At 46.4% G+C, this 27,578-nt stretch overlaps 1 protein-coding gene across 1 annotated transcript; it reads right to left on the reverse strand.

Annotated features, from left to right (window-relative positions):
• Positions 1–7,150: 7,150 nt before the first annotated feature.
• FAM174B (family with sequence similarity 174 member B) lies at positions 7,151–26,969 on the reverse strand. Its single transcript, XM_063346769.1, has 3 exons — positions 26,548–26,969; positions 17,962–18,093; positions 7,151–11,132 (listed from the first exon to the last, which is right to left on the reverse strand). Exons 1-3 carry the CDS (start codon positions 26,844–26,846, stop codon positions 11,129–11,131), a joined length of 435 nt encoding a protein of 144 aa, XP_063202839.1. The 5' UTR covers positions 26,847–26,969; the 3' UTR covers positions 7,151–11,128.
• Between the last annotated feature and the right edge of the window lie 609 nt (positions 26,970–27,578).

Raw genomic sequence — 27,578 nt, forward strand, 5'->3', positions numbered from 1 at the left:
TGACGAGAGCCGGCCAGCGGGACGTGATGAAGAGATAGATGGATCCATTGAGTGAGAACGTTTAATGTGTTGGCCACGTTAAACGTGTAGTGGCAGGCGCTGAGCTGACCTCCACAATGGCCAAGGCAGCAGGAAGAGATTCTTCCTTCTTCCCCCCGCTCTTCAAGCCATGCAGTGTCCCCTGCATCTTCCCACCTCCATCCCAACGAGGCTTCCAAGCCAACAGCACGCGTTTTGCTCTGTGTTGAATAAAAGTAGCTCCTAACAAGGGCTTTTGGTCTCTGACCCAGCAGCTCATGCATTTTTGGGAGGGTGAAAGACATGGGGTGCAAAAGCCCAGCGCTGCAGCACCGCAACGGCTGCCTAACACCCCACCTGCTGAAAACTCGTTGTTTGTATTCTGCATGCAGGTTTCCTTTGTTTGCACACATTTCTATTAGGCCTTAATAGGCTTCATTGAAGTATTTTCAGGTTCTGCCGAAAAACAAAACGCCAAAGGACGCCTGAAATGCTGGGTTCCTAATGTCCTTCCTCAGATTTCAGCTTTTAAGACAGCACATCAAAACAGGAACATAATGAAGCTGCTATTATTACTAATGCCTTCCACATTATTTGAGTTGCAGGGAACAATTAAACGGCACAAATGACGTGCTGTTACACTTGGGGACGCTGCCAAACGGCGGCTCCATTCACCTTCTCTCCTCTACTTCTGTTCTTCCCCACCTGCTCCCTGTCAGGAGGCGAGGCGCAGCCGGTTTGCTCCGCTTCCTCTGAAATTCAAATCAAAGAAAACTCCAAACGCTCCCGTTTCCTTTCAGAAAAAAATGAAACGAAATGCGTGCAAAAAACGTCACCTTCCGGAGGCTTTTGCCCCGTAACAGCGGCAGCCCCTTGATGCCTCCGGTGCGGGGCAAATCGCACAGTGGCTCTCCGTGCTGGGAGGAGACCCACCTTGCACCCGGCTGCCTCTTCTGCTGCTGAAGAGCCCGGCAGGTCTCCTCAGTTCTCTGTCCAAGCTTTTATGAGCCAGACTCATTAATCACCTCGCCCTTACCAAGGGAGACCTCGCTACACACTCCCTGCTTGCCAGCTCTGGATCGAAAAGAGATGGATGCGGTTCCTGGGCTTTTGACCTGAGGTTGCTCGGAGCTTCAGGTTTTGCAGCCCTCTGTGCAGGATGGTTGTGTCCCGTCCCACCTGTGGAGCACCTGGTCAAGAGATGGAGCTCTGTGATGTCTTGCCCGTGGTTCGGGCTGTGCAGGTTGGCAGGAGCTGCGAGCTTTAGCCTCGCAGAAAGCCATCCGGCCGTGCAGCGGGTAGAGATGCCATGCCCAGCCACACAGTTAAACAGACGAATAACGCTGCCCTGGCACCGGGTACCAAGTGTCATTCATTTTATGGCTGGAAGCAGCCAGGAGAAAGCATCTTTTCGGGCTAGGAAATGCACACAACACCACTGAAGCTGTTGGAGGGTTTTGCCTCGTATTGTGAAGTTCTGGACACACGGCTTCCGAAAACGGCATGTTCCACCAGTCCCCCAGGAGAATGGCCACGGTGAAAGCACAGGGACGGCTTCAGCATCCTTGGGCTGTGATCTGGAGAATCTGCGTAACTCAGAAACCTTCAGCCCACAACTGTGTCTTTACGCAAGCTGCCAACTTTGGTTTGGATCTGTAGGCTTGTGCCTTCTTCATTGGGCTTCCTCCTCCAGCTGGGTCTGACAGATGAGGACTGGGGTGGGAGGAGTATCTTTAGCAAGGAAGGCACCTGGCAGGCGTTGGGTCAATTGATGAGATGTGGGGGTGGTCAGGGCCAGAAAATTATAAAGGGCACAAGTTGAGCAATCACTGCAAGTGGTACAAGGTGGTTGGAAGATGATTCATTAGCAAAGAGCTTGTGGACACCGGAGGAGCTTGGCACTCTCAACAAGGACGGATCTCCAGGGGCTTGTTATAGACAGGTAAGGTAGAAAAAGGAGCTCAGAGACTTTTCTCTGAGTACCTACAAGGGGTTTTGGTTTTAAGTGAAACGATGGTGGTATTGGAAACCATCTACGAACATACGCTTGTTTGCTCCCGTCTCCAAGTGGTTTGGTAACGCTCTGGGTGGAAAAATCCAACTGTGACAGTGGCAACGGGTGAGCGGCTTCTGACTTCCACCGTTAGTGGGGTGGGATGTGGGGAGGTGATGGGAGGCTTGTATCTGGTCTTTAGGCTTGAATCTACCAAGGAGGGCATCAGCACTTTCTTCTGAGCTCCTGAAGCTTCAAAAAAGCTGGAGATGGAGTGGCTGAGGGCAGTAATGGCAGCTGGGAGAGTGGGCACAGGGTGTGTTAGACCAGTGCTCTTACATGCTGTAGGGCTGCAGGATGTTCTCGTGGGTTTATACCAAGTAGAGCAGGGAATTGATACATCTTGAGTGCCACGTTCTGCATTTGACATCTACTGAGGTTTTTTTGAGCCATCTTGTGTGTGTGTATTCATTCTTGCAAAAGGCTCTTGCCTGTTTGCTTTAACACTAATGAGATATTCTCCCTCATTTCTTTGTTACGCCAGCTCTAATTTCCAACTCTTTGACATGAGCAACCATTTTTCTCTGAAAGGCTGAGATCATGTGGCGGGATTATAAATTTACTCCTGAAATGCTCCATTAATAAATAATAAAGTGTTTATAAATATGCAAAATAGATTATTAGTCAATTCTACAAAATCTTGGCTACAGGAGCATAAAAGTGTGCCCTGCAGCTTGTATATCTATTATAAAAAAGAGGAAGAAACTAAAAAGAAATTTAGATTCCCTTTTTAAGTTCCAAGCAGCAAATGCTGAATAACTTACTTCTGATAGTGATTATGTTAAAAGCAAATCATTTGTTTCCTTGAACAGTAGCAAACAACGTGCTGCAAATATGTGATTTTCAAAAATATTACATCGACGCAGAGGGACAAGAGCAAGTTGTTCGTTTGAACAGCTCATTAAATAGCAGCTCTTCAGCAGACACCTCACCCTGCCCGCACGTACCCTGAGTGGTACTATTGTTTTATTTAAGCTCAGTGAGCTTCAGGAATGCTAACACCGTTTAAATAGACCCGAGTCTTAACGACAGGAGCTCAGACTGGAACTTTGAATTAAGTCCCGTTGAAGTTTGCGTGTTCCCAAGTGGTACCGGCCAAAGGGTGGTGCACGGCCGCGCAAGAGAAGTGCGTGGTGACTTGGGGCCACGCTCGTTGGGGTGCATGGGCTGTGGCGAATGTCGCCTCTGAGTGTTCTCATTTACTGTGTAGCACAGCCTCCGCGTCCCCCACCGGCCGTAGCCACGCCTGTGGTGGGTTTAGGGACAGGGTTAGAGCTGGAGCATCAAACGGTTGACCCCTGCCAGGGGACGGGTATTGATTGCTGCTGTACAGGCTGGGCATACGGCTTTTATGAGCTGGTGGGTTTGTGTCATTGAGTTAGCCTTGGGAAATAGTGGGTGCTGAGGGTCCTCTGGCCAACCTCTGCTTCTCTAGCAAGACCCATCCTTGTCAGCAGGTCGTTGCAGCAATGTTTTGCCTTGTTTCTCCAAAAGAAATGGCCTTATTCCTCCTCCGCCACAGCTTTATCTACACAGGCTTTGCTACCCTGTGTTAAACCACAACGATTGGGGGTGGGAGTGAAGTAACTGGGAAGGTGGTGGCAGAAATATCAGAGGAAGCTGGGTGGCGTTCACTTCTGAGCTCTGACAGCATTGCTTCACCATCAACGAGAGGAACTGGTCCGTTTCAACAAAAAAAATGTGTCAGATCAAGGAAAGAAAACAGGAGAAATTGCCTAAATAGACTGTTTTTTCTGTTTACCTGAGGAACATCTTGATGCCACCAGGATCTGTGCCGTAGGGATCCTTACGCGAGGAGAGGGAGAGAGCTGGGTGATTTCAGACACTGTCCAAAAGGCGCCGCTGAGACAACTCTGCTGACAGCCAGGCAGAAATGAAGTGGGGAAATGTCAGATGTTCTTGACCTGAGCTTAAACCTTTATGAATTGAGGGCAGGAGAGGAGAAAAGTGTCTATAAAGAAGAGCTTCTTTTCACGTAAATATGTTCGTATCAGGGCAGAGGCAGTCTGGAAACTCATGGTGGGGGGCGAGGACACCTGATAGGGGGAGGCAAAGGTTTTAGAAGAGATGCCTCAAGGAACTGATGATGATTTGAAGCGTTTTATTCATTTTTGCTCAGCAGCAGCACCGCGATTATTCTGGGCTGGCATCAGAGCTGATGAGGACCAGCCACATGAAGCCAGGCCTCCTTGTATCTCCTCTAACAGACGCAGGGCAGCAAAAAATACTTGTTACCTGGCGAGAAACCCACCCTGGAAAGTACCAGCTGAGACTTACTGTGAATAGGGCCAGCAAGTCTGGAGGAGAGAGTTTGGCTTCTGTGATCCGATAGCCCGGAGTGAGTTGCTCTCCTGCCTGTGTGTAAGTGGGAGTGCTGCCACAGTTATTTCACTGGCTTTTAGACTTGGCAGAGGAGTCCCGAAGGATGCTCTGTGCTGCCTAACGCAGAGGAGATGGCCAAACTGGCTCATTTGGCATTTGGAATTGGTAGAAGTCCTGAGCAGGTATCTGTTGCTAAACTGTCGCTAGGCCAGAATTACAACATGGACATTAGATTAAATTATCTATAAAAGGCCAGTGGAAGAAGCCCAGAGGAGTCAGGAAGAGCTTTAAGTAGATGATATGTGTTACCCTTCATACAAAAGCCTTAAAATAAATCGAGCTGGCTGAAATGGTGCAGCAGGTCATCTAATTTTTATCCCCTCTCATCTTCCAAACCAATAGTCCCCCATCTGCACACCACAAAGCTGAAACCCTGCCCAGGAAGCCCTAGTCCTCGCCTCACGTGAGAATCAGTGGGTTCCGTCCATCATTGGGAGGGATGGAGTAGGCAGCGGCAGGCAACGACTAGGAGTGTATCCTCAAGCCAGGGCTGGCAGCCTTTGAAGGCTGGCATTTAAGATTGTAATTTCTTCCAAAATAGAGATTGAACACGCTGGCTGAAGCTGTTCAAGCCCCTCAGGACCTGCCTTGTCTGCCCGCAGTCTAAGCAGGTTCTCCCCTTGGGGCCAGGAGTCGTCCCCCACCACGGAGGGAAGCAATTGACCAAGATGGCTTATGAGAAGCCAGCAGGAAAGGACTGAAAATCCTAGAAACCAGCTTTGTGCCTCATAAACCATCAAGAACTGCATCGGGATTTTTAAGGCCCTTTTCTTCTCAGCTTTACAAGCAACGGCCACCCCTTCCATTAGGCTTTCTTGAACTGAAGAGCTGTTTTTCATGAGATAGATAGAAGTGCTGTTTTGAATTATATTCAGCTCATTTAACATGCCATGAGCAAGCGGTCACTAGAGAAGCAAGCCAACCGGGAGCTTGCTTAGTTGAGCTCTGAGGAGTAGATGTCTGTTAGAAACCAGAAGAACCTAGAAAAGTTTCTGGTCTTGTACAAATTGGTAATTGCCAGCTGTTAAGGAGATGAACTATCTTCAATGATGTTTTTGTGCAGCCTAGCTACAGACTACTTGGTCTTAAGCAATTAGAGCTATTCCTGTTTCACACTCTTAACAGAGCTCGTTGTCAGGGATAATTCAAATCATCTAGGTTAAGCTAACATCTCCCTGATAGCACTTGCCAAACATTGCTGGCAATTTTGCAGTCATCAGTATCAAGGCATCCAAAGATCACTGACACTAAGACACACAAGACAGACGCCCCCTCCCTTTTCCAGGGTTATAAACATCTTAGCTCCGTTCATTTAACCTCACACTTGCGCACAGACTTGCTAATAAGAGCAGCAGCTTGTATAAAGTTGGCAAGAGTCGCATACAAAAAAGAGGGGAAGTCGTGTTATACTCTGGCCCATGCATAACTCTGCTAGATACTGGAGAAATAACCCTTTAATAGGATCCCTTTAAAAAAAAATATTTATATCTGAAGACTTGTCTGAGAAAATCTTTGTTGTCCAAGAACTTAGTTGCAGCTTCCAGGCTTCCCCTATCAAAATTCACAAGGGGCTAAACTGAGCCTTGCCCCTTCTGCCCAGAGCCCCAGCTGCAATCATCATCAAGCTCTAGCTTTTCAGCTCTTAATTAGCAAATAATTTACACCAGATTTTTGGTCATTTGCTCATCTTACACTTGAGATCTCATCACAAAGGCAGTACAGCCAGAGAGAGCAGCCATTACATGGCATCTTCACTTCTGCAGCCTATGCTAAGGGGGGGGTGAGGGGCTGTCCTGTTTAGCCACAGCTGGCTGATGGGTCTTGAACTTCCTACACAAACCAGCTTTGCTGCATAACAGCTGGCTCGTGGCTGAGGCCTGATACCATTTTGGTAAGTATTTTGAATTAAATTGAGTTTTACTTTACTGACAGGACATAATTTAAAAGGCACTGGCTGGACACCGGCTGCCTTTTGTCTGCAAGACTGAATTACTCTTAGACTTTTACTGAAGAGATGAAGACATCAAGGCATGAGCAATTGTAGGAGAGGAGAGAGGCAGAGCTGATGCATGTACTGCGTCACTCTGCCCAGGGTCTAGGAGTGTCTGCAATCCATGTAAAAGTAGTGCAAGAGGGAAACAATCTAAAAGTGTGCACAAAATAAACAAGTGAGCCCCAGATTGCCCTAATCCTCATCTCTAGCACTTCATCTCACCATGCCCTGAAAGCCACAAAATTGCTTCAGAGACAGGGAACTTGGTCAAGCTAGACCGAAGTGGAAGGAAGTCTGCTTAATGGCTGTGGTGTGGCCTGGCCACCCCAGGGAGGGGATGTGGCTTGGTTCACTCAACTGGGCTCAGAGTCTGGGCCAACAGGTCCGCAGCTTGCGGGCTCCAAGGTACCGAACGTGGGGGTTGTTGAAGCTACTGAAATAGCTTCCCTATTGCAGAGCGTTTTACCTTTTGAATCCAGGCATAAGCCTACCTTCTTGATGGGCACCTTGTGTGACTGAACATAAGTCCTCTTCCATGCTGCTAAAACCAGTTTCTCCCCTTGTCACGCTCTGGTTAAAGGTCACAGGACTAAAGGATTTGCACTGCAGGGATCACCAAACTTCAACAAGAAACAGCCCCTGTCCCATTCACTCCCTAAACATAACACAGAAGACACGGGGGATTTCAAGAACATGTTTAATGATGGCAGTTTCTGCTGAAACATCAGAAATCCATTCAAACTAGTCTTACCCCTTTTTTCTTAAAAAGAAGCTTTGGTCACAATGACAAATTCTCTCAAACATTTTTAAACAAAGTTCAAGCAATTTCAGAAAACAAAACGCATGGTCCTGATAATTCCGCACACAAAAACTGCAGCAGCAGAAACTCACCTAACAGAAGAAAAAAACCCTAATGAAAACCATAGCCCGTCACCCTGCAGAGATTACACCACGTACACTGAATTAGAGGGAACGGCTGCAAACAAAGGGTTCAAATGTGTTTAGTGCTTGTGTGTTCCAGCTTCATTAGTGCTCGTAGAGTTCTACAAGTCAGTTTAGGTTTAAGATAAGCATTAAGATAGCACAAGTTACTGTGCTAATCAAGCATTTGCAGTCATCTTCTGGGGCAAAAGGCAAGAAAACCCCACCCCAAAACCCAAATACAAAGCTATCCGTGTACGTCTGACTTAATTCTGCAGGCAAGCACGGCACACCAGCCTCTGGCTTCTCAAATGCAACCTCCAGTGACAGGGCTGTGGTTGGAGTAAAGAAGCTGCGGGTTTTTCCTCCGCAGCACAGCATACACAAATAGGAAAGCCTCTAAATTTGCTTGCTCTGTTTGCCTCTGCTACTAGTCGGTGGATTTTGTAAGCAGTGGGCAAGCTATAGGCAGACATCTGTAATAACGTTTCTCTTTTCATTTTCTGTAACAAAAAAATACGGGTTTAAAGATGCTCTTGAACAAAGCAAGTTTGACTATGCAACACAAAATAGCAGCAGATACTAAGACATGTTACAGTCACAATGCAATTGAATCTGCAGTGTAAGATACACAGAACATTAAGGTAAAACATTCATGTAGTGGTTAATGGCTATTTCTTCTCCAATGAACTCCTAGAACTACCTGAACCAAACAGTCCAAATTATTAAAACTATGTTTTAAACTAATTCCTACCATTAAAAAAATATTCATATATATATACTATTAGATGAGTCACGTCAAGTGCTCTTAAAATCTTAACTAAATATAGCTATAGAATATTTAACCAGACACTTTAAATCACATACAGCAACTTTTGTAGAGGTAAACACCGCCTCACATTTGCGACAGCAACTGAGTATCAAACAAAGCATTCAGATTATTTTCATGACCACAAGCAACTGGTGAGGTTGGCCTTTTATTTCCACCAAGCAGCTGCTGCTGCTTCCCCATAAGCGCTTTTTAGCTTACGGCACACAGTTTGGGAACTTCCCCGAGGAGCCAGAGCATCCCAGCAGCAGCTGGGCACCTCCATCCTCAACATCTTGAAATACCTGGTCCCTGTCTACCGTTGACATTTGGCCACCTTATGGAAACAGTGGGAACTTTTAGACACATGCAAGGAAAGCGGCTGGCCTTTGCCAGCCTAACTCAGCAAGTGACCTGAAGTTGGTGGAAGAACTCCTGATTTCAAGAACTTACTCACCCTTGGATAGGAGAAGTGCCCTTTATGCACCTTTACCTCTCATCTCTCTCCTACATAACTTGGTCTCTCCTTTCTTTTGTGCACAGAGAAGGCTTCATTCCCTCTCCGCCACTCTTCCAGCGCGCCCGATGCTCAGTTTAATGAGTTTGGCAGAAAAGTGGACATGAACATGTTGCCATGGTGTCTGCTCAGCCAGGGCAGCCACCTCACTCCATCGCCTCCTTCCACAAATGCAAACAGAAGCTTTTAACCTCTCTCACTCCTCTCAGCATCGCCACTTCTCTGACTTCAAAAGGACTTGGTCTGCCTAAGAAGTTCAATCCACAGTCTTCAAAGTACTTTAGTCCTGAAAAGACACAGTATTTCCTTCAGAATCATCCAGCCTAAGTCGGAAACTTGTTTTACCTAGGCAGGGAAAGAGCCCCAGATCTTATCTCAACCCACAGCACCGTTCAGCTTACCGGTCCCTGCAATTCCTACCAGGAACACAACCTGCTCGGCTCCATCCTCACCTCGCAGCCGACACGTTAAATATTGCTTAGTAACGGTAATACAGAATGACTCAAATTCATTCCGTGAATGAAAATAACATAGCATTTTTATATTGCCTCAATGACTAATATTAACACAACAGTCTGCTGTGGGATTTTTCCATCCAGGCTGAGCGGGCTGTTTGCAAAGCTTTCGCTGAGTCACGGCTAGGGAAAGCAAGCCGTGTTAGGGGAGCTTCTTTGATGAGAGCGCAACGCTGCTGGAAAGGAAAGGAAAAAAAAAAAAAACACCAAAAAACCCCCACAACATTCCCCTTCACCTCCTCTTACTGACTGCAGGGCCCAAGGGAACGGCGCAGAACTGCAGTGGGTTGTGGTATCATGACAAAGCAGCTCAGTGTTCTCGGCAAGCCTCAAATCCCAATCGGTCTTCAAAAAAAAAAAAACCCAAAACAAAAAATAAAAAAAAACCAAAACACACCCAAAACTAGCAGCTTGCTGCAAGGATGGTGCTTTGCCAGATACTCTGCAGTCTCCTTGAGGGGTTGTAACTGCAGGAGGCTAGTAAGACGGTCAGGCAAACAGCAGGACAATGCTAAAAAAAATTGGAAAACATGCACTCCCCGAGAAAAGCAAGGTTCCAGCCAGCTTAAAAACCCCAAATAAAAAGGTGTTAAGGGGTGCAGTAAACCGAGAATAAACATGTCAAAGAGAAGTCTGAACTGCATCTGTGGTTACTTTAAAGGAAAACCACAAAGTAAAGAAACTAAACCAGTTAGGTTTGCCCTTTCTAAGGATGGCCTGGAAAGCGTACATGCTTGCGGTCTTCTAAACCCGATCCATCCAGATGCAGTAATCTAATTCTCATAGTGTCACCCCACAGCTCTGACCTCTGCAAGCACAAAGCACAGCAGGGAGCGATGGTTAAAAACACATCCTTGAGTTAAATGGGATTTGTCAAGCAGGTGCTAGGGAAAAAACTTCCAGTTTGATATAGATTAAGATCACTTACATGAAGCTTCCATGAAAAATAAGAGGTGTTCCTTCTGCAATCTAATCGTTCCACATGAGAACTTATTTTGCTTAGAAAAAAGGTAATATAGATGAATGGTAGATAAGTTACAGTAAGCACAGGACAGTACAAAACACTGTTTTTACTCCCTGTGGAAGGGCAGAAAATTACAAAAATATATCTTCTTTAATCCAAGATTGTTGTAGTTTAGGGCATGCCTGATTCTTCCTGTTTCCCTGTGGTCTCATTCAAGTTGGTCTGATCAGAGCTCCTTGGGACAATGAGAATGTCATCACGAAAGCTTAGTGCAATTGTTGTTTTTTAAAAAAAAAAAAATAATCAGTAGCAAGTCAAGAAAGTTTTCTACTTGAGTCAACCTCTCACCCCCTGCCCCCACAAAATCCTACGCTAAACATACAGTGTGGCATTTCAGCATGGCTTACATTTGTACCACCTAAAGCCATAAGTCACCTCTGTAAGTCCCAAATAATACACCTTCATTTTTCCTTTAAACACATGATGTGTTTAACAACGACCAAAGTTTAACAGTGACTAAAGTACTGAATTAGGATTTTAGAAAATAAGTCCTTGGGGCAGTTTGGTTCAATCTTCCTTTTCTTCTTCCTTCTTCAAAACTTATTTAGACCATAATGAGCTGCAAGTCGGTACATAGGACTGCTTCTTTTCATGCGTTAGTGATACCGCAGCCCTCCTAAAGCAAGAGAGCACTGAGTTTGCAAAGAGGAACTCTGGTCATTCCAATACAACAGTTTGGAAACCAGGGAACCGAATGGTGACGTTTTGGTCATAAGATCCATAGCCTGCTGTACAAACAGCACCTCGAGGAGATGAGGCTTGGTTTGGTTGTAACGCCGCAGAGATGAAAGCCTCCCCTTTCACAGTTATGGCTTCAGCAGGTCCCTCGACAGCAGAATGACATCTTGCAGGGCACCAACGCTCCACAGAGCTGCTTTACCTGGAAAGCAGAAGAATTAGTACAGCTGTAGATTTGCAATTAAATAGCTCACGGGCAGAGACGAGAACCCATGCGCAAAATGGGGGGGGGGGGGGGGGGAAACAAAACACAAAAAGCCACAAAGCAAAAGGCAGCATTATTCACAGTGATTGCCATCAGTTCCCTCCAGCAGTTGATTTCCATGGTGACACTGGACACTGATGTGATGTTAACGCTGTGGCAGAGAAGCCAAACCAAGCGAAGTGAAAAAAACCAGAGTTACACCAGACAAAACCCAGATGCTGAAAGATCCTGTGACCAGCCACTGTGCAGACCAGAGAAGGGAGTGTGCACAGGGGGGCTGCTATTTCACTGCACCTGAAACAGCATCTTAGACATCACAGCTTTTTTTTTTTTTCCACACCAGTGCAGCCCCTTCCTAACCAACACGCGTGGACTGTCCTCCTTGCTGCGGATTCTCCTCCTGACACCCTCCTGCTTTAACTGCTTCAGGGTTCAAATAAAAAAAGTCTTAATAGGAACTTGTTATACTCCACGAAGGAGGCGAGAGCCCTCCTGTAGGACTGCACCGCCAGTGTATAATTGACTGAAAAAGCCAGCAGACTGCGGTGTGCTTTGCAACAACTGTTACAGCCACATGAGGAAAGAACCTAGCCTTCAAAAACCAAACAAGAATTGCTTTTTGATCATCTCTTTCCTCCCTTGCTGTGGACCCAGGGGAAATCCTTAACAGCAGCACCAAAGCTTTGGCAATTTGTTGTATTTATAGTAAGCAGCTGACTCTGTTAGTGATTTGCACCCCCTTCAGATGAGGATAAATGATACCCCTCCATTTACACACAGCTTGTCACTGCTGCCTGCTGGGGAAAAAAAAAAAAATTAAGCTGCTACAAACCCCAGTGCAATTCACCTAGCATCATCCAGAATGGCCTGCGGCTTTTGCCGGCAAAAAAATCCATTAAAGCTGCTCCCTTGAGAGTCAACACCTTGCCGTAACAAGCAGACAATACCATGCTCCATTCAGAGCTGCACACACAGCCAGGATCTGGAAAGGATGTATTCAAAGAGAAGACACCAATAGTGTAACTCTCATATTTTACAGAGACTCCCAAAAGACTCGAGCACATCAAAGGCTGAGCCCTGCAACTGTGATGAAGATGTTTCCACACAGTTCAATGCTATCGGCGCCTGAAAAAGGGATGAATCCAGCCTTTACATGTGGTGCATCTTTCCTCTAAAACATCCTGCAAGCTCTCAAAAGCCCTTTAGTCCCATGATGGTTGAATAAATGTTCCTCTTCCCTCTGCCTGCCACCACTCCTAACACATAAATCTTTCTGCTTTCAAGAGCACTTTGGAAGATGCATTCCTAAAATGCTTCCGCGTTTTGCTTGTGGTGCTGCCGTTGGAGGGAAAAATGACAATCCATGTGGAAAACAAACTGAGGAATTTCACTTAGCCGACAGGAACGATGAAGGCTTCAATCTGAACCAAGAGGAACCTGAGGCTTTCTTTTAGTAGTTATTTAGAATCCCGACATTGAGGTTGGGACAATTCCAGCTCCGGCATTTAAATTCCAAGTTCTTCCCTAACTCCAGGCTCTCACGTGGCACGTATCACCCTGGACTCGTAACGCTCTGTGGAGACGGTCGTGAAATGCAGGCAGCTGGGCTCGGCAAGCACAGCAAGAGCAGAATGCGCTGCCTCCAGCAGCTGCGAGGCAGCAGGGAGAGGAGACACTGCTGATACCCCAGATTACTGAAGTGCTTTCAAAGCCTTTCATGTGCAAGGCGCCACAGAATTTATTCAGTACTTGTTTTCGGTTTTCTATTGAAGCTGACAAGAAATCCCCCAATGAGCTCTGCTAGAGTTAATAAGCTTAATAAGCTAACAATTTTATTTACCTTTTCAGAAACGGGTTCTTTTTGCATCTGTTTTAATCTCTTCTCTCTTATTACACAAAACAAGCGGCGTGCTCTGTGATGGGGGATGGACACTAATACCAGTTTGTCCGGGACATCTACCCATAACCTACTTTACTTCAGTCCTCTCTCCTTGAGTATCACAGTGCCAACTCTCTGATGAGCCAGTGACCTGTCCCATCAAGTAGGAGATCATGAAACCTGCGCAACTTTCCCTTGCCTTCTTGAAAGAAAGTGCTAAAGTAGCAAAGAGGAGAGGGAAACCTTAAAATCAAGATCTATTGATGGGATGAGAAAGAGGACACTTGGAGGATGGGATTTAGCTTTCCACTAACTCATTTTCCAAGATGTGCAGCAAGTGTAATCCCATCATAAAACACGAAAAAAATATCTGACATATGGAAAATGATGATGTTCATATAATCCAAAAAAATCAATTGGACAGGGATACCTTTTGGCCTTCAGCAGCACAGATTGAACTGGCGATGAAAAACAAACACCCTTTCCATGTTCAGTTTGCTTTTTTCGTGTAGCTTTATAATAATTTCAGAACAATTCTTGAACTTTTTATCCAAACACCTCTTTCCATACCAGAGCAAATACACACAGAAAACCATCCTCCATTTTAAAAAATGGTTTCCGTGAAGCTGTTCAAGGAGGTGCCTAAGTGATCTGGCATCTTCGCTCTGTGACAATCTTTGATTTATTCTTTCAGCCTCTTGTCGCACAGAAATTGTGCCTGCAGGATTAGAGAAGCCATTGACAGACCTGTTTCCCCGCTACTGAAATGAGATCGCAAAGGGGGCATCTAATCCTGCACACACACTTCTGCATTTGTCGGAGGCAGGCAGTGGGTGGCTTTTGCATCCACAGAAAGGACTGTGTTTGGTTAAGATTTTGAAGTAATCTCATTAGCCTGCTTTACGGGGGGAAGGTGCTTATTTCTCATTGCTCCACGGCCCAAGGGAAGTCGGGGGTGGGATCTACCAGAAGTCCAAAACCTTAAAGCCTCCTGAAAAAAAATTTTTTTAAAAAAAAAAAGTAACAACCTTCATCCAACAGCCCAATTTACAGAGTTTGCAGCTCTTTGATGCCGCATGTAAGACTGGAAACAAATACACACAAGGACAAAGTATTAAAGGAAAGAAAATTAACTGCATGAGAACAACTGGAGAGGTATATGTCGCTTCTCCCCTGTTGCTGCTAGACACCAACTGCCTTTTAATTAGAGCACTGTTTGCATTACGTGGGGGAGACAGCACAGAATCTCAATTGCTCCCCCAAACACAGATGCAAGTGCCAGTATAGATCTTTCAACAATGGAGGGGGGACCTCAAACAAACCAGCCCCGAGACTACCCACATCATCCTCAGCAAAGACTCATGCTACAAACCCTGAACAACTCTCTATTTATGACCTGCACAGCAGTCGGAGTAGGTTAATACTGGGGTAATACACTTAGTATTATGCACAGGAGATACCTAATGTCATGGCACTCCAGGCCAGCCCGTCAGATTTTTCCCTACTGCCATGCTGGTGGTAACCCCAGAGATCTGAAAGCATAGGATTGTCTTTCAGCACATATAAGTAACGCTTGAATTGAATAATGCTTTAGTCCATCACAAGCAACACATCCCTACTGCATTGCTCTTTGGAAAACTGGTTCCCTTTTCACTCCATTCCCATGTTTTCTCAGAAGCCTGTACTGTAAAAATACTTTTGGTGCCTTTCTAGTGGAAAGCACTGAGCAAACATCATTGCAGATCATCGCTTTATGAAGAATGGACCATTTTCCCCATAGTTTCACAGCCCTTAAATCAAAAACGAACAGGACAAAAGATTCCAGCTAATTTCAATGGGATATTCAGGAGCCAAGGAGACTTAAAAATTCTAGGTTTAAACGGCTGCGGAAAGTTGGTTTCTGATGTAGATATGGCAGAATGTATGTTACAACACTGAACAATGGCCAGTCCAGCCCATAGGCATATCTTTCAGTACCCATGTGTCACAAAGAAATAAAGAATCAAGGAAATCAAAATAATGGCTCTTGTCAGCCATGGCACTGCACCGGTGGATCGTGCTACAGCGTGGGGCTGCACGAGGTTCAGCCTCTCTGAAAGCAATCCCAAGTCCTTATACAGTCACCAAAGCAGCACCTGGTCAAAATCCCCTCGCCGAGGCTTGGTAGCATAGATGGGCCAAAATTCTGTCGTGCCATAAGCCAACTAAGCACCGCTGCTAGGAGACTGCTTGAATAAACCCGAACAGCCGCCACAACTGATACTGACTGCTGGCAAGGATGCACCTTCATTTGAATTAAAAAATAAATAAATAAAAGAGAGAGCGTGGAATATTTTAGCCCATGGGTACTTGGCAGGAGACATCTGTCACTCCTCTGTCCCCATCGCGACTGCTTCCAGGTTGCTGCAACTCATGACATGTTGCTTTAGTTGGCTAACAAGCTGAAACAGCAGTATCACCCCATTCCTTATGGATCAGCCCTGGTGATACCTCTGCAAATTCACCTGATGCATCTGCCCTTTTTTTTTTTTTCTTTGAGATAATGGAGAAGGGAAGTAGTTTTCCTGACTTAGCAATTAACAAAGGCTCTTTTAAAACTGTAGGCACTTGCTGAATATCCAAAACAAACCTGTCTCTCCAGTTGTGTGGCTACCTGCATGTATTTATAACTCCCACAGAGAAGGATAAAATTACCTCCCCTTACCCTGTTTTCCTGGAATTTGCACCCAGCTGCAAAAAACAAAAGAAGCCTTAGATAGCACACGGCAACTATTCCCTGAATGACAATTTTGGGGGTGGGGGGACACCGGGGAAGGAAACCCAACAGAAGAACTGGTAGAAATTAGTTCACTAACTTACTGCGGGTGTGTTTGACGTGTCCTTTCTGAAGCTCTAGCCCTCTCTTCCCATCTGAACGCAAGCACCTACAAAGAACCCTCCTGACTGGTTTAATGGGGATGGCAATGGTGAAACTTAGCAATTCACATTCGCAAAGAAGTGTCTTTTCTGGTCACAGGAGATAGGAACTGTTTGGGGATGTACTGCCCATGCCATACAAAGGAACCAGAGAGCTTGATACCTTCTACAGCAAATGTATCTTCAAAGAAGATTTCCCAAAATCAGTACTGTTAAGAGGCTGTCTGTAAGATGATCTCCCCCTCAAAACTGAGGTAGCTCTGTTTGAGCTAAACAAATATGTGTCTGAAACAGCACGGACTTCAGAAAATGTGGAATTTAATAGCTGTTGCACTGTGACAGAAAGGAAGAATGCAGAGCTGAAGAGAGGACTGGTTGGCTAAGAACCAAAAACCCCTACAGTCTCCAACCAGAGCATCACAAAAGGTGAAGAGCCATTTGTACTGCAGAGGAAGGCATGAAGACCAAATATCTTTTGTGAAAGCATCAGCACAGTGTGTGCTCCAGCGAAGCAACATCAGATTGCACGACTACAGCCCTCAAGAGTCAGATGGTTTCCAGCAAGCTCTCTTTTTTTCTTCATCTAGTATTTCACTATCAGACATCTTATCCTGAAGCACTGCCGCGATTGAGAATATTCTGTTCTTACTCTTTGGAAAAGCCCTCTGGTCTCACTCCCAAAAGTTCACAGAGAAAGTACTCAGTTAAGAGACAGAGGGGCAGGAGACACAGGCTCTTAAAGTAGGCCATGGTGAGACAGATCTCTGCACTCTGGTTTTAACAAAGCTCAGTCCCAAAGTAAAAACTGTCCAAGCTGAAATTATTACAACAAACACAGGGCAACTACAAAGAATGGCAACAGTCAGGCAAGGACTGAGAGGAATCTTCTACTTCAAGAACTAATTATTTATACATAAAGGCACGACTCACACCCTTCATTGTTTCATGGTTTCCAACTACTGCTTGACTTTTATAGAGAAGTAATGCAGTTATTTTGAAAACAACCAGCAGAGCATGCGGTGGTATGTGTTTTAGATGCTGGCACACACGTGCTTAGAGCAAATGGGTTGTTCCCCCTTTCCAAAGTTAGGACATGGGCAACATGGGTAAAGTCTGTAAAATCTCCAGTTAGCAGTTGTCAAGATCTGTGTTTTTATAATTAGGAGAGCTCATTTCAGCCAAAGTGAGACAGATTTTAGAGTAGGCCTTATTTGGATGAGAATGCAACTCAAATGCCGTGGGTGGCTTGATACAAATAAAAATAAGAGATGCAGATATCCTGTTGCCATAAATCAATGCACGGCATCTTCATGCGCTGAGTGGCTGCTATAAATCTCAGGCCCAGAATAGGCACCAAAAGTTTTGGGTTGTCACACTGCTTCTTTTTCAAAAAAGGAAATACATTTAAGGAAAGTTTGTTGCTAAGGGATAACTGCTAACAACATCATCGAGGGACCACAGTCCTCTCTTTGTCACAGAAGAACATGAGAGCTCTCTGGTACAAACCCAGAGATTGGTGGAGATTTGCTGTCACTTCCCTCCCAGGCTCACGGCAATGGCAGTGCCTGAGAAAGCAGCCCTTGACCCACAGCCCTCCATCCAGTGTGTGTTGAGGCACTTGAGAGTGCACAGGAACGACTGCCAGCAGCTGCCCGAGAGGGGAAGTTCAGTCCGTTAAACCTTGTTAGCTATTTGGGGCACGTGTATCCCGTTGTGCTGCTCCGCAGAGCAAAGAGGAGGGCAGACAGCCTAGGGGCAGTAATGTGGTTATTACAAGAGCAGGAGAGTACAGCGCAATGTGTGCTGAGAACAGGCGGAGGGGCTGTAAAGGTGAGTGATCGTGCTTGGGCAAAGCAAAAGGGAGACTGACTGCCTCATCTCTGCCAAGCTGGCCCAGCAGAGAAAAAAAGAGCTGACTTCACTAATAAGAACTCCGTGAGCAAACCTAACTGGATGGGCTCGCAGCAGTACCTGTATTTCACATCAAACACTGTTGAGTCTTCATCCTCATCGTCTTCTTCGTTCAGAGGAGCCATTTCTACACGCTCGGCTGGAGTGGTGATTATGTCGTACTTCCTGGTCTTCTTAATCCTCTTGCCAGACCTGAAACACAGAGGTGGGAAGGGAAGGATCATCTTCATACAGTATTCCTTGGAGAGGCTGAAGCTGTTCCCACCAACACAAACCGCCCTGTTTGATCCAGACCTCCCCAGATACGAAGGCTGCGGAGCCAGCCTGAGTCCCTTCCCACTGCCTTTCCAAGGTCACGATTTGTGCCTGTCGGTGTAGAGCACAGTTTCTCATCAACTGCAATCCAGATCAACATCAGTCTTTTGGCCCCTGACAAACCAGAGATCCTCTGGCATCCCGGGCAGGCATACGAGCGCAGCAGCCCACTGAGTCCTCCTGCTGCCATGCTCAATAAGTGAGACATGGGCTTAATCAGCTGAAGCAGCCACTGGTTTAGGGAACGTGTTTAGATTAGAAAGCCCAGGTTAAGCCCTACTGAGACAGTGGAATGTTCTAGGCAGGATTATAAGGAGCAAAGGGGTGGTGCTGTTTAGGTACAAACAACCTGCTCTCTTTTGTTGCCATCGGGCCAAGCTCAGGACTCCCAGAGCAACCTTGAGCCTTATCTGAGAATTTTCACGCTCTATGCTGTGTAAGTGCTATGAAAAATTATCAACTGTTGTTCCAAGCTAACTGTACCTACCACCTCTCCTCCTACAGATGCCAGCCTTACTTTCCTTTGGAGATGGAGATGCTCAAGCGCCTGCATATCCCACGGTTTTGAGAGATCTGTTTTCTAACACTTACTTTCAATTAACAAACAATTGGTACGCGGCTTTTCAACTAATTTTCTGCCTCTAGCTTGAATTATGCAGGTTCTTTCTATTTCACCCACTCCTTTCATGCATATTAGGAGGGTCACACTGCTCATGCATGAATTCAGTTTTGAGATTATACATTAACAAAGGTGCTGATGTGTAGGGCTAAGCCTTCAGGGAAAAAAGCGGATGCTTTTGGTTAACAAACTGCAGAATTTTCCCCTTAACCTTTTATAAAAGAAAACTGGCGACTGCCAAGCACGGGAAGGGAGCTGGTGCAGGCACAAGCAAGCAGCCCCTAAATTTTGGTAATCACAACCACCGCTCCAAGCAGACAGCACGTCATGAGTACACTTTCACTGTCAAGATATCTTGCCTTGGCATGTCATACAAGGCGTGCCGGATTCAACACTGCCATTTTTGCATCAAGAATGTAACCTTTTAAAGAGTTACACAGCAGCAAGAACCAAGGTGCGACCATTACAGAGACACTGGGACTCAAGCCCTGCGTTTGCACCTCCACTGCAATGATCCCTCCTAGGCTTCAAGCAAAGGAAATTTAAATCCGTGAACAGCTCGGACGTGGAATTCTCAGTGCCTCTGCCTAGCATTGCTTTTGGGCAGTTGTCCAAGGCTGAACAAACAGGTCCCAGCCCTTGGGATGGAGCAGTTTGCACTTCCTCCCTGTTCTGAAGGCTAAGGTCGCATTAGAAGCGAGAAGAAAGATGTCTCCTGTTGTCTAATCTTTATAGCAATCTGTGCTGCTGGGTCACGTAGAGCACAGGCTGGTTTGTTCTATTACTGCTGTTGTTGAAACACGCAGTTTTATATCCAATACAGTAGGACTCAACCCAAACACTTGAAAACCCTTTTAAAAACACTTCTCTATATTATTCTGCTTCTCAGCCAAGAACTAGCAGCAAAGTGATGCAGGGAGGTCTCATCTTGCAAGTAATGCACTGCTGTTACAAGAAACATTTACTCATGCTGTGAAGCCTAAACACAGACCAAACCTAACCTGTGTCTACCTGTCAGAACAAACCAAGCACAGCCTCACCACTTTGCTTTTCATGTACAAGATACAGGGGGTTTCCATAGCTCCACTCATTTAAGACCTTACCTCCATGTCAGGCCCACTTTATTGAGAGACATCCTCCCTCGTTCCCTCCATTACAAAACATAACTTCATTCTATGGAGTTCATTTTACAACAGTTAATTTTGGAGTGTTTGAAGCAATTACTGCAGCACAGGTATTTTTAGAAATGGAAAACCAGAACCCTTTAGCCTCCAGCCATTAATTAGTCTATTTGGGCTACACTTTAAAGAGGACCCGGAGCAGAACTCACTGCACAGCGATCTATTAATCCTCCACCACCCTCTCTTAACCACAGTGCTCATTTAGAAAAGGGAGGGAGCTCGTTTTGCTGTTGGGTTTTGGCTAAGCCGCTACAATCGCTTGTTTGCCATTGGCAGGGCAAAGGGTCTTTCCTTGCCTCTTCTTTCTCAATTAATTCCACACCAGATTATCTAGCTAATTTGTCACTAGTCTGCACTTTTCAGTAGTCCATTTTCTCACACTTGCTCACTTGAACGGCAACTCCCATAGGCTTCACAAATACTAGAAGAACCACCCAAGCTAAGTTTCAAGGAAAGCCTTGGGAGTGTCCCTACACGCACGCAAAATAAGCCGTCCCATCAGGAAACGGTTGCACATTAAAACCCCCGAACCTCGGAAGGATCCCTGTAATCATCAGTGATAACAATGCGAAAGGAAAAACACTTTATCCAGCGGGTGGGACCAGGCAGCATCTTTTGTTTGGAGACACAGCGGAGTCAGCAGAGTAGCACAGAGCAGGAACTACAGAACACAAGTGTTACATGAACTTTGGAGACCTCCTGGATAGGATCAGGACAGGTGAGCTACCATGGGCAAAGAGAGGATCTCCTTTCCAGCCACGTTCATTTTGTGGGGGGTTTTTTAAAGCAAAAAAAGCAGCATGCTGGAAGCTGTGTTCAGAAGAGTACACCCCTTGCACAACGACAAGCTGAAATGCTCTCTGAGTGGTTTAGCCAGGGTAGAAGTAGCACTGGGTATTTCAGCACAGAAAACTGTCTTCCACTTAAAAAAAAAAAAAAAGAAAAATCACATTGAAACTGCTATCTGACTTCAGCCACCCCCCGTAATTAGAAGGGGATGCTACAGGTCTTGCACTGAATCATCATGAAGAAGAAAAAAACAATTTAACTACAGCCAGGGATATTAACCTTTCACTTTAGACCCAGTGCTGCTCCCACCAAAACAAACTCACTGGTGTTAACAGAAGGCCGGCATAGTAAGCACAGCGCTTAATTGAGAGAAGATGAAGAATAACATATTGGACGTGGGGCCCTGTTTCCAGTTCCCCCTGAGCTGTTTGGCCACCGTGGTGTTTGTACACTGGTACTGCCCTTGGGCTCAAATGCCCGCGGCACCACACCAGGGCCGGATCCATTAGAACTCAGAGGGACTCCATGCACCGCACCGCGCAGTGCAAGGAGGGACAACACACGGAGATGGGCTGGAGCAGAACGCTGACTTTCTGTCTCCATGTTTTGACCAGGGGCTATTTTGATCAAGCACCAGTCATATGCAGCGCTGCATCCTGCTTTCCGAGGCATCATGTGGTGGAGTAAATGCTCAAGTCAACTCACTAGTTCACTGTATTATATACGTCTCTAATCTATTTTAGTCAACAAGCCTGATGTTCAAAGATAATGCTTTTCTTGACCCAGAGAGAGAGGTCTCTGCATTTCTAATCTAGCATTAACACTTCCTGCCAAGAGATACAGAGGGAGGGGACCTGGAAAAAAAAAAAGAAAAACCAAAAAAACCCTATCCCTTCTTAGCAGAGTGCTCATTGGAAGTCTAATTAAGCCGGCAACAACCTTCCTCCTAGAACTGCAGCAATGTTATATTGGGAATGGAATTAGGACCAGTTTATTTACTGTCAATGGGACCCCTTAGCCATTAAAAAAAAAATTATAGAAATATAAACCTGGGGAAACTCCAGGCTTATTACCAGCTAGCTGATGAATTAGATCTGTGATATTCCATTACTGCTGATCTGTCTGGGTATCTCTGCTCTCTGGACGGTGCTGTACACACCACCGTTAAACCATGAAGGTAAGTCCTTACATGTTTTCCGGATATACACCTCGCTGTAGCAAACTGAAGATGCTGTGCTGAAGGTCCTTAAGATGGAATAAACTCAGCCACAAAGAGCAGAAGCGTCCTCTTGTTTAATTGCGCTGCTAATAGGAGGGATGTATCCGAGGCTGCTACTGGGAATAACTTCAGGAACACCTAAATGGGATACTGTTGTGGTTCAACGAAGCAGTGATGTCTGTAAGTAATTAAAATACAGCCACTCATACCTGGTGGTCAGTACAAGTACCAGCACGTACTTCCAAACGTTACAGCACAGTCAGACCCATACTGCCTGAGGTGTACTCGAGAAGTATCCTTGGTTTATAGGGCAGAGCTACAGACACTTTTCGTGATCTACCCAAACTCTACAAAGCAGTGAATCCTACAACAAGAAACAGCATTCATCCTCTGTTGTGACTGTCCACATCAGAGCTGTAAAGAGCCCAAGACAGTATGAGACAGCGATCCCCCCCCTCCCTTCCTTCCGCCAATTTGCCGTCACGCTCGCATCAAGACAACCAGTCTTCCCAACGACAGGACCTCTGAGACATAGGACTAGTGTCCCTTTTGTCATTCTCTGTGGCCCTAACTAAACTACTTGCAGCTTAAGTGAAGCTTTCAACGCGGGTCACAAATATATGTTTTGGGGTTGGTTGTTTTGTTGGGTTTTTCTGTTCTTCTCCATTTAAGGTCATTTTAATAGTAAGTTTTTCTTTCCTGTTCTTGGCAGAGGTCTCGTCTTTGCTGGAGTACTCTAACTGGTTATAATACAATTAATTTTAAATCAGTCAAATTCTCCAGGGCTAAGCCTTGGATGGCCCCAAGCAACTGCCCAGCTCATAGAACAATGGGTCTTGTATCCTATGATCATACGCTTGAACCTCTCTCCTCAATTTCGGTAATTTATACCAGTTTTGCAATTACTGGAAAACTAAGCTCAAAGTCGTATTTGAGGAAGAAATCAAAACTGAACAACAAGCAACAAAACAAAGCAATGCATTACAAAATAAGCAGGTAGCTTCTCTCTAAAAATTGAGATAAATAGCAGCCTTTTCCAGCCTGGGTTCTGTTCATTCAAGGACAGGTCAATACATGTAGCAAACACTGCACACAGTTTTCTGCAACTAAAGCTTTGGGTTGCTTTCAGTTGGCCCATTTGCACAGAAATAACTTATCCGGTTTCCCTGGAAGGCATATGGTCTACCAGCACAGATAGCCACATCTGAAAAATCACGTTTCCTGGGAGCTGATCCCAAAAATTGCATTGCAATGAAATGAACTGAGCTGCACCAGGAGAGAGAAATAGGGCAGAATACGGGGGTAGAAAAGCAAAAATCAAAAACACAGACGAAAGAGTGAATTCGGCCACATGAACTGTTCATAAGCTGTTGCAAGACGCTGTATTTCTTGGTAATGCAACTTACCCAACTATTTGACTGAGAATAACATGAAATTTGGTCTGCTGTGGAAATGGTTTTGGTTTGGGAACACGCAGTGCCCAGGGGTATAGGAAAGAAAGCAAGCCCAGAACCGAGCTCACCAAAAAAAAAAAAAAAAATACTATAGCAAATTAGGCCTTGACACATGTAGCCAAGTAGAAAAGTCTTGGCTGACCTTCATAGACCCTAGTAGCCACAGAGAGAAAGGAAATTCAGACCACTTTGGTTAATACCACATTCTGAATCACAGGACCATCAGATGGATTCAGAGCATAACATTCCCCAAAAAAATGAAGAGGAATCTCTGAGCGATGCCTTAAAAACAAAGCTGGAAAGTTGGAGAAATATATCCATCCCTGCTCAAACAAAAAATGGAAAATAATATATACCTAAAAATATATAAAAATTAGATGTATAAAAAAATAAACTGTACAAAAAAATAAAACCAATGCCTGTGACAAGAATATCTGGCCACTCACTACTTCATTTCATCTCTACAACCCATATCTAAAACGATAATTTACTTGCAGCAACCCAGAGCAATTTCACAGTGAAGCTTTAATCAAAGATTGGATTCCAGCAAAATCTCTTTAACAGGAATCCATGACACTTCAGAAAAAAAAAATCGCAATGTTTTTGACTAAGTATGAACAAAGCTCTTATTCTGATGGAGAAAAGCTTTACATTTATTGAGGGTAAATCCCTTATCTCTTCTGCAACAGAATCGCCTCCAATCTATGTTGTCAGCTACAAGTGTGACACTGTACAAACATACCTGTTGGTATTCTCGTCTCATTTGCAGATGGCATAACGGTTTACAAACAAGTGCTCTGTCAGATAAAGAAACTCAGAAGACAAAAGCTTCATTTTCCATTTTCCCTGCAGGTTCCCTTAAAGATATATGAGATATCTCAGAGGGATTTTTATTTTCTTTTTACATACCTTTAATGCTGCATTAACTCTGACCAGTTGCATAATGACAACTTTGGCATGGGAGAATTAATCCATCACTCCCAAGGTGACTTTAACCTGGACCCGGGTTTGCTGACTATGATTATAGGGAAAGGTCTTTAGAGGCTATCAGTTTGCTTTCTTTGGCTAGAAGTGTTCAGCCTTATGCAGGTCTCCTTGACACAAGGTCTCGCTTTATACTCAGAAGAAACTGAGGCAGAGGAAGTAAGCTCTCTCTAGAGAGACCTAGCAGTAGAAACTTAAGATTTTCTGCACTTAGTTATACACTTCCTAATTCTATCTCACATACCTACTATCCGTTTTGCCGTGTTTGTTCATGACAACTTTATACAGCTGCAAAGTGGTTGTATCGATTAAAAAAAAATTCTCTTCAATATTTTACTGTGTTCTCCCAAACCACCTCGCTTTAATGAGCAAATTTATTTGCATTGTCTTTTGCCAGCTGCTGCAACGGCTAAGAAGAATTTGGTTAAACGTCAATTTCTTTAGAAAATATCAGTTCTTATCATCTCGGTCTTTAAGACCACACTTTATAATACTGCCGTTGTGAACGCTGCCCTTTCTACACGGAATTAATTCAGAAGCAGGAGAAGCAGAGCATTCAGCTGCAGCCATCATGTAAAGACAAAGGAGCTGCTTGAAGACAGAACAAGGAAGAATTCACCAACTCCACTTGTTCAACTACTTCTGTCACCTGAGACGTGGCGCACACCTCCTCCCTGCCGCCGAGAGCCAGCTGCTCTGCTCTCCGGGCTCTTTCCTGCTGCCCCAACCTAGAAGTCAGACAACTGTTAACTACTGAAAGTTTGTGATCTTCCCTGGCAAAGCTGGGCACAAACAGGCAACAACTTTTCATTTGTAGACTGCAAGACAGGGACAGCCTCTAGTGCACACCCTGACAGCACTCTCGCCACTACCCTGAGAGAAATAATAATTAACACTAACAGTGCCAAAGAGAGTTTTAATATTTGCTTTTCTTCTGCTCTGGCAACAAGCCAAGAGGAAGGCTGGCTTTCCAGAGGGACTGAGTTTAATTTGCTCGTGTACCTCACAGCAGGAGACATTACATGAGTTTCAAGGGCTGCCTGGATAACTCAAGCACGCACCAGCACCAACCCACTTCAGCAGCATGAAGGGCAGTGAATGAACTGGCCCACAGCAGTTACACCACAATAAATGGACAAGATACAAGCCCCAAGCAGATGCAAACCTCTGCCCAGCTTCCTGCTGCTCACTAGCAGCTCCTGGCTTCTCCTGGCTCCGCAAGCAACTGGGACCATCTTCCCTTGTGATGGAAACAGGGGCTTGAATGCATCAGCACTCTACCTGACCAAAACATCGGGGAGCGTGGCTACACATCACAGTTCCAGTCAAATCAGGGCTGTGGTCTAAACCAACACCTACTTTTGGTTATGGACCTTCTCAAGCCTATCTGCGTAAGCTTCATTAAAAGGAAAGAGTTGTCTTTTTTTACGCAGCAGGAGCTACTACAGCGGCAGCATCTGCACTACCCCACGGTGCAGACCACGCACATGGCAGAGAACTCTGGAGATCAAGCAGGGCCACCCAGAGCCTGCTGTCCCATTGGGCTTTGAGGATGGAGACCCTACAGCCTCCCCAGGCCACCCACCCCAGCAACCTACCATCCCCACAGCAAAAAACCCACCTCACTTATTTTCATACATTCTGGTGGAATTTACCAAGTTGCGGTTTGTGCCCACCCCAGACCCCAGTCCCCAGCCATGGCCGAGCTGGCACCCGTGGTACCCCGCACCCGAAAAAAGCCATTTGAAACCCAACTCCTGCCCTGCTTTTCTGCAGAAGCGGAGGAAGACGCAGGTTTGTGAGGCCGGAGCCACCCCTATGAGGTGTCTCCCAGCAGTTTCATGAGGCGCTTACACACGCCATGATGGAAATCAGGCTCTAAAACCCATCATTAAAAGGCGAGGAGCTCCGTACCGCCCGGGCCTCCCGCCTCTCCGGGGAGGCCGAGCGCCTCCCGCCTGCCTCGGCCGGAGCCCGCCCGACCCCCGGCCTCCCCGCTCCTCCCCGGCCGGACTCAGCGGAGCCCCGAGGCCTCGGCCCGGCACCTGCCGGGGGAGGGCGCGGCGCGGCCCGGCCGGGCCCTACCTGAAGACGCGGAGCAGGAGACAGGCGATGAGGGCGGCCGTGAGGGCGCAGGCCCCGATGACGGCGGCCTTCAGCGCGGAGAGGTCGCGGAGCAGAGCGGGCACGGGGCTGAGCTGGGCCCCGCTGTGGTTGCCGGGGGCTCCGGCCGGTTCGGCGGGCAACCGGCTGCCGTTCACCACCACCGCCGCTACCGGGCCCGCCGCAGGCTCCTGGCTGCCGTGAGCGCCGGGCACGGCCGGCAACAACAGGGGCGGCAGCAGGCAGACCCAGAGCAACAACAGCGGGGCAACGGAGCGCATCCTGCCCGGCTCCGGCCGCCGCCGTGCCGAGCCCCGGAAGGCAGCACCGGCCCGGCCCGGCCCGCCCCCTACCCCCGAGAGGCGCCGCCTCCCGCCGCCGGGCCCGCCGCCGAGGGGGGCGGCCGGCACCGTGGCCTTCGGCGCCTCCTCCTGCTCCTCCTCATCCTCCTCCTCCCCGCCGGGCCCCCCGGCTCCTCAGGGCCCCGCCGGGGCCAACGGCGTTTCCTCGCCGGTCAACGCCTGCTCTTAATGAGAACGGGCAGCGTCTGCCCCATGCAGGGGATCGAACGGCCACCCAACACGGCACAGGCCTCCCGTGCTGCCGGGCCGGCTCGGCGCGGCTGCTGAAACCGAGAGTTTCTAGATGGGATTTGCCCTTTTTTTTGCCTTTCCACTGGTCATTTAGGCTTTGCTGTGGGGTTAATTTGTTTACCGATATTTCACATCTCCAAAAATCTTAAAAATCTTAAGGTTCGTGGATGACGGCTCTGCGAACCATCCCGGGTTGTGCAGAGCAGTGCCATCAGACAGGCCAGACAGGGAGGATAAATCAGGGATCCCACTCCAGGATACCGCGAAGACACGACTTAGTTTTGCTTTCCAGGTTTTATTCACATAAGCTTCAACCCTGCAAAATAACTGTCTGGGGAGAGGAGTGTGTTGCCACCAAAATGAAGTGAATCGGAGACAAGAGGGAAAGAAATGAGCTGATTTCCTTCCTATTAAACCCAA

The sequence above is a fragment of the Chroicocephalus ridibundus genome, chromosome 9 (assembly GCF_963924245.1).
Source record: "Chroicocephalus ridibundus chromosome 9, bChrRid1.1, whole genome shotgun sequence".
NCBI classification, from domain to species: domain Eukaryota; kingdom Metazoa; phylum Chordata; class Aves; order Charadriiformes; family Laridae; genus Chroicocephalus; species Chroicocephalus ridibundus.